General features: G+C 48.2%; 1 protein-coding gene across 1 annotated transcript in view; it reads right to left on the reverse strand.

Moving 5' to 3' along the window:
- The window catches only part of LOC308370422 (membrane-associated phosphatidylinositol transfer protein 3-like), a gene marked incomplete at both ends in the record, with an annotated part of 47,961 nt that extends 42,203 nt beyond the window's left edge, over positions 1–5,758 (reverse strand). The window contains 3 exon segments of the mRNA XM_080845074.1: positions 4,718–4,938; positions 5,443–5,513; positions 5,740–5,758. Coding sequence (XP_080701200.1) covers positions 4,718–4,938; positions 5,443–5,513; positions 5,740–5,758 — 311 coding nt within the window.
- Between the last annotated feature and the right edge of the window lie 242 nt (positions 5,759–6,000).

A 6,000-nucleotide genomic window follows, 5' to 3' on the forward strand; every position in this document is an offset into this window, starting at 1 on the left:
AAATGTACACCGGTGAGTCAGCGCGCGGGGAGGCTGGCCCCAGAGTAGTAGTGAGGACTAAACTTTTTCAAAGAGCAGGAGGAAGCTTCAAAGACCTCCTTTTCCCACAGCAGATGCCGCGGCCAGATCTCGGTGGTGTTGCGGTCGCTGCTCACTTCCTGTGGGACTTAACACTTGTCAGAGCTCAAAGAGGCACACATGCTGGAGTGGTCATGGGAGATGGAGTTTTGTAACACCTTTTGTAAGCCTGAGCCCTCCCGAGCATTAACCATGCAAGCAGAACAGAAGCACTGAAAACACCTGCCGAGTTCTAGCAGACAAAATATTGATCAGATTTGATTAAGTCTTATTTGTATTCGACAAACGTCCAGAAATAGCTCTCATCCTCCGTTGTATTCCATCATATTTGTGTGAGCCCAGGGATAGAGAGCGAGAGGAGCCTGTCATTATAATAGGAAGCTCCCAACCTATTAGGTCTGACAGGCAGGTGATAAGGGCAAGGAATCAGATAAAGCCCTCACTGCAGTCTCTCCAGGCCCACACAAGATGGCCCCACCTTGAGGACTCATCAATATCCCATTCCCTCCCCCACCGCCGCTGCCCAGCCGGAACGGCACAGCCCAACACAGGTCAGACAAGAGGCACGCCACAGCCCAACACAGTGCACATAAGAGGCACTCCACGGCCCAACACAGTGCACATAAGAGGCACTCCACGGCCCAACACAGTGCACAAAAGAGGCACTCCACGGCCCAACACAGTGCACATAAGCGGCACGCCCCAGCCCAATACAGTGCACTTAAGAGGCACTCCACGGCCCAACACAGTGCAGGTAAGAGGCATGGCACAGCCCAACACAGGGCAGATAAGAGGCATGGCACAGCCCAACACAGGGCAGATAAGAGGCATGGCACAGCCCAACACAGGGCAGATAAGAGGCATGGCACAGCCCAACACAGGGCAGATAAGAGGCGCTCCAGACGAGGCGCAACTAATTGCTGCACTTGTGACTTAATGGTGGGTTTTACAGCTCAAACATTTTGCCCTGGTCTAAATGAGTATAGATGCAATAGGGACTGAGGGAGTGTGACGTTACCCCTTCTGGAGACCTGGGAACGAACTCTCAGCCTCTCACCCCCTGTGACGTTACCCCTTCTGGAGACCTGGGAACGAACTCTCACGCTCTCCCCCTGTGACGTAAACCTCTTCTGGAGACCTGGGAATGAACTCTCACACTCTCCCCCTGTGACGTTACCCCTTCTGGAGACCTGGGAACGAACTTGTGTATTCTTGAGCATTGAGGAGCGCTGTCTCTGGCTTTGAGCAATAATTCATTACTGCTTCGATAGTCACGTAGGAGATCATTGCGCCCCTGTGGTGCGACTGCGACTTATAATGCCGGTATTATTTCAGTATAGAAATATTAGGCACCTTTTAGGCATGTATATCCCAAAACAGGCAGAACAAGAGATATATTTAATTGCTCAAAAAAAGTTACGATGGTCCCCCCCCCCTCAATTCCCGAGCTCGCCGTGGTGGGTGCACTTTCCTCAGTGGAAAGGACGAACTTTGGCAGGAGGCCAGGTCAACTTTCCGAAAATGGCCTCAAAATGACAACGGGAAAAAGAAAGAGAAAGAAACTGCGAGATGATGCCCGTCCATTACTTTCAGATAAGTCCATGTTTAATCATTGTTAAATACGGAAAATGTGCTGCTAATTTAATGGTTAGCCTATGCATTCACCTCAAAATAGCTGACGTTATTGCTAATGTTAGTACACTCAAATATGTTACAACTTAACTTAGGTGCAAGAAGGGTTGGGTATTTCATATCAGCATTCTTTTCCCATGAAGAACTGGTGTTAATATGTGTGAATATGAACTCATGAATATGAACTCGTTCATACGAAGTGTCACAGGCACCCATTATAATTGTAGAAGTTAAATCATGGAGACTATAACTAGCTATCATTTCATTTAAAGGAAAATCTGAGGTAAATAGCGCGCACGCGTACCTGAAAGAAAGTGTCACTCATTTGGGGTTGAGGAAGTTATGCATTTTACAAGTAGGCCTAACAAGTAGGCCAGCTAGATGTTACTTTACTTTACATTCTATTATTTTATATTAGATTAGATTTATCATATAGTTGATAAACAAAGGGGGAGAGCACCTTGGCTGCCTGCTTTCAGATTTAAAATGTTCATTTTTTTTAAATTTGTATTTCTTTGTTTGAATATTTTGTCTCTTTCTATAGGCTACTGTTCCTTTTTCGCCGTGTCTATTCTGAGGTACAAGGAGAAGCACGGGACTAAGACGAGAATCATAAAGGTGTTATGCTTAGGGCATCAAAATGGCTTGCAGCGGCACTGCACACACACACACTCACACACACACACACACACACACACACACACACACACACACACACACACACACACACACTTTATACCCGGCATCTTTACCCCCTGTGTCACCCAGGAACGAGGAAGCATAGTAGAGAAACAATGAAGAGCTATTAACTTGGAGGACTGCACAAAATGCGTGAAACTGCTTTCACACGGCGAGGGTGGGAGGGAGTGAGGGAGTGAGCGATGGAGGGAGGGAGCGATTGAGGGAGGGAGGGAACGATGGAGGGAGGGAGCGATTGAGGGAGGGAGGGAGGGAGCGATGGAGGAAGGGAGTGGGCATACTGTGAGGCTGCTGTGCTGTGGCCCTCCTGCAGTGGCCCTGTTTGCTGCGGGCGGCCGGCTGTCTTAGGTAGCCTGCGTCACGTCTCACTCCTCCACCCCTCGCTGGCTCTCACTGCCACAAGCTGGCCGACCACAGCAGATTAAATGTGCTGCTCCGTGCCGCCAATCTTTTCCTCCCTCCCCAATGCGTACTCCTTTAATGCTGCTGTTGTTGTTGTTGTTGTTGTTGTCACTGTTGATTGGCATGCAAATAAACAGGGTCGCGACGCCTCTCTCCTGCCACTGAGTTTACAGAAGGCTGCTCTGTTTAAATTACATGGGAGCTGGAGAATATGTGCCACAGCATGATAATGTGAGCTTGTTTGAGTGTGTGTGTGTGACAGAGTGTTTATGTGGCCTAGTTTATCTGTGTTTATGTGTATGTGTCAGAGAAAGGGGGGGGGGTGCTTGTGTGTGCGTGAGTTTTGGCTGTCAGAGAGCAGGGAATTGAGAGATGTGGCAGTAACTCAGCTCTGCTGTGCTCCAAAAGGATGTTTTTCTTTCCAAACTTTCATCATGGAGAGCTTCAGCAAGGCAGAAATCAAACTGCTGAGGACACAACCTTTAGTTCTGCTTACCACCCCGATTTACAGTCCCTTTTTTAGCTTAGCTTCTTTCTCTTTTTATTTCCCTCTCCGCCCTGTGCACCAATGTCTTCCAGTCAAAAGATCACAACATCTAACAAAATCAGCAAAGCACCTTAAAATGTTTGTAATGACTCATCAAAACCATCTCAAAATAATGCATATGACTGGCCAGACCTTGCACACACAGTGAGCCTTTATTTGTATTTGTGTGTGGAGGCCTGGTGCAGGGATAAAAGCCTGAGCCGCCAGCTTTCTCTCCTGCTGCATGGGGTCTGAAGCGGCGTGGCGTCCAAAGGAACCTAGCAGCTCCTACAGGTCCTGCAGCTCCCCTCAGCCTTCATCACCCGCGGTGATCAAAAGGAGATTCATACGCCGCGCAATTCTGGGAGTGCACAAAGACTAGGGCTCCCAGAGAGGATCCGGTGCAGGTGTGCATGTGCATCCTGCCTCAACCGGCCCTGGCAAGAAATCTGCTCCGCTGTCATCCCCCTCCCACCCCCCCATAACCTTGTCAAGAGGCGCCATCACAGAAGAGACGGGGAGAGAGAGAGACGGTGCGGAGGTAGTTAGTTAGGTAAACACAGTGCTCCATCACTCTGTCTTTTCTGAGCCCCAGAGAAAGGCAGGAACAGCCAGGCAATTAATAGATTGCTTGTGAATCGATGCTCTTTCATGTCGGCCTGCCGGGAAAGTGTCTACAGAGGTTTACACTGTTTAAAAAAGACAATTAAAAAGGAGACTAGAACTGTAGCCATAAAGGTTATGAATTTCATATTCCGCTCGCGGTTGATAGGGCGGTAAATGTCAGTGGCATGCTAATTAGCGTGGCGGCGGCGTCTTTCCGGCGGTGTGTTTGTTCTCTTCCTAAATGCTGAGGGCGATGCTCTCCTCTGTTTAACCTTCATCAGCGCTGCCACTGCGCCATCTCTGTCTGGCCAAGACATTTGACTCCGGCGGGAGGCCAGATCTTTTCTGCCATCTGCGGGCGGCCCACTAATGGCAGTCCCACTGATTAGCCTGAGTTAGTATGGATGCCAAACAGATGCACTTGTTCCAACCCGCTCACCATGTGCTCCTGAATTCCATGATACACACAGAAAGCCCCCGGCTTTAAGTCTTAAATCAGACCACCTTTAGGAATATATAGGACAAGCTGTCAATAGTTGCTCTTCTCTATCCAAACACATCAATATGTCTAATAAACACAAATATATCTATACATAGTGTCACCTTCTGTTACAAATGCTCCCGAGGATATGGTCAGAAGGCAAAAGTCTCTTTAATGCATGAACTCCTATTTTCCTCAGGATATTATACAACACACACACACACACACACACACACACACACACACACACACACACACACACACACACTATTAGTCTTCCCTTTATCACTCACTTGGAGACGAGAGAGAAGGCTTTGGCGCACACCGCTGGGCAGGGCACCATCTTGATGAGCACATGTTCTGCAGCTGCCTGGAAGTGGGCCCTGGACACCTTCTCCAGCACCGATGCCAGCGTGCTCGCGTCGCCCGCCTTGGTGCCCGGGTCACCACCGGCCGTGTCCAGGATGTTCCCACCGTGCACCAGCAAGATCAGAACCTCAGTCTTACACTTCCTCTGGGGGTTAGAGGAGAAGAGGTGAAGTCAGGATGAAACATCAAAGGTCAAGTGAGAGCAAGAGGAGTGATTTTTCTAGAGAGTTCTGTTTGTAGCACAAGGGCAGAGCCCAGCTGTGAGAGACTGCCTCTAGCACAGGCTGAACTATAAGTACATACAGCAAGTCAACAAACAGTCCCACTTAATTTCCACAGCCCATCTTTTAAAAACGATCTGTTTACAGTTAGCAAAACAGGACAGTTGGGATTACAAGCATCTAAATGTTAAAGGCTGGTTGAGAGGCAATTTAGTTTACAAATTATTCACTAACTGTAAAGTATTTCAAACAGGCTATCCAAATTGACATATGACATCTTAAGATATTTTCTCATCTGGTTTTATCAGCCTAGATGCACAGTACAATACTTCTCCTTAAACTGTGCGCTTAGAGATAAGTACCATTCTGCTGCCACATGCAGAGGTAAATGGTTGGCCATGAGTGTGCTGTAGTGTGGAGGAATCTACCTCAATATCCTCCAGGCCATCAATGCTGCTCTGGGGGTGGCATCGGCGACGGCCATGGCGGTACAGGCTCTCTGTGAGAGAGAGAGAAAGAAAGAAAGAAAGAAAGAGAGAATGAGAGAGAGAGAGAGAGAGAGAAGGATAGAGACCATCAATCAACGGAGTGATTATTGATCCGACGCAGTGAGCTCATCTTATGAGCTTGTGAATCTCTGCAGTTTCACCATTTAATGCCCGTACATTCGATTATATTTGGGTTTTTACAAACTATAAGACAAGACTAGACACTAACAACCACACTGTGCTTCAGGCCCAGCATCTTGCTGGAGAGAATCAATATTAGCACAACAAAGACATAGTGCTACTGCCACACCCTCTGCCCTCTCCCTCCCAGACCATGACTGGTAAAGGAAGTGAGAGAGACAAGGAGGAAGAGGAGGAAGAAGAAAAAACACTGTGCATTAAGAGGACTGTTTTCTCTTCTGCTTCCTGGGCTCTGCAGCTCTGCGGGGTGTAGCCTAGCTAGTGCAGGCTCCTGGCCAAAACCATTACCTCTCTCTT

Source organism: Sprattus sprattus (genome assembly GCF_963457725.1).
Source record: "Sprattus sprattus genome assembly, chromosome: 9".
Taxonomy (NCBI): Eukaryota; Metazoa; Chordata; class Actinopteri; order Clupeiformes; family Clupeidae; genus Sprattus; species Sprattus sprattus.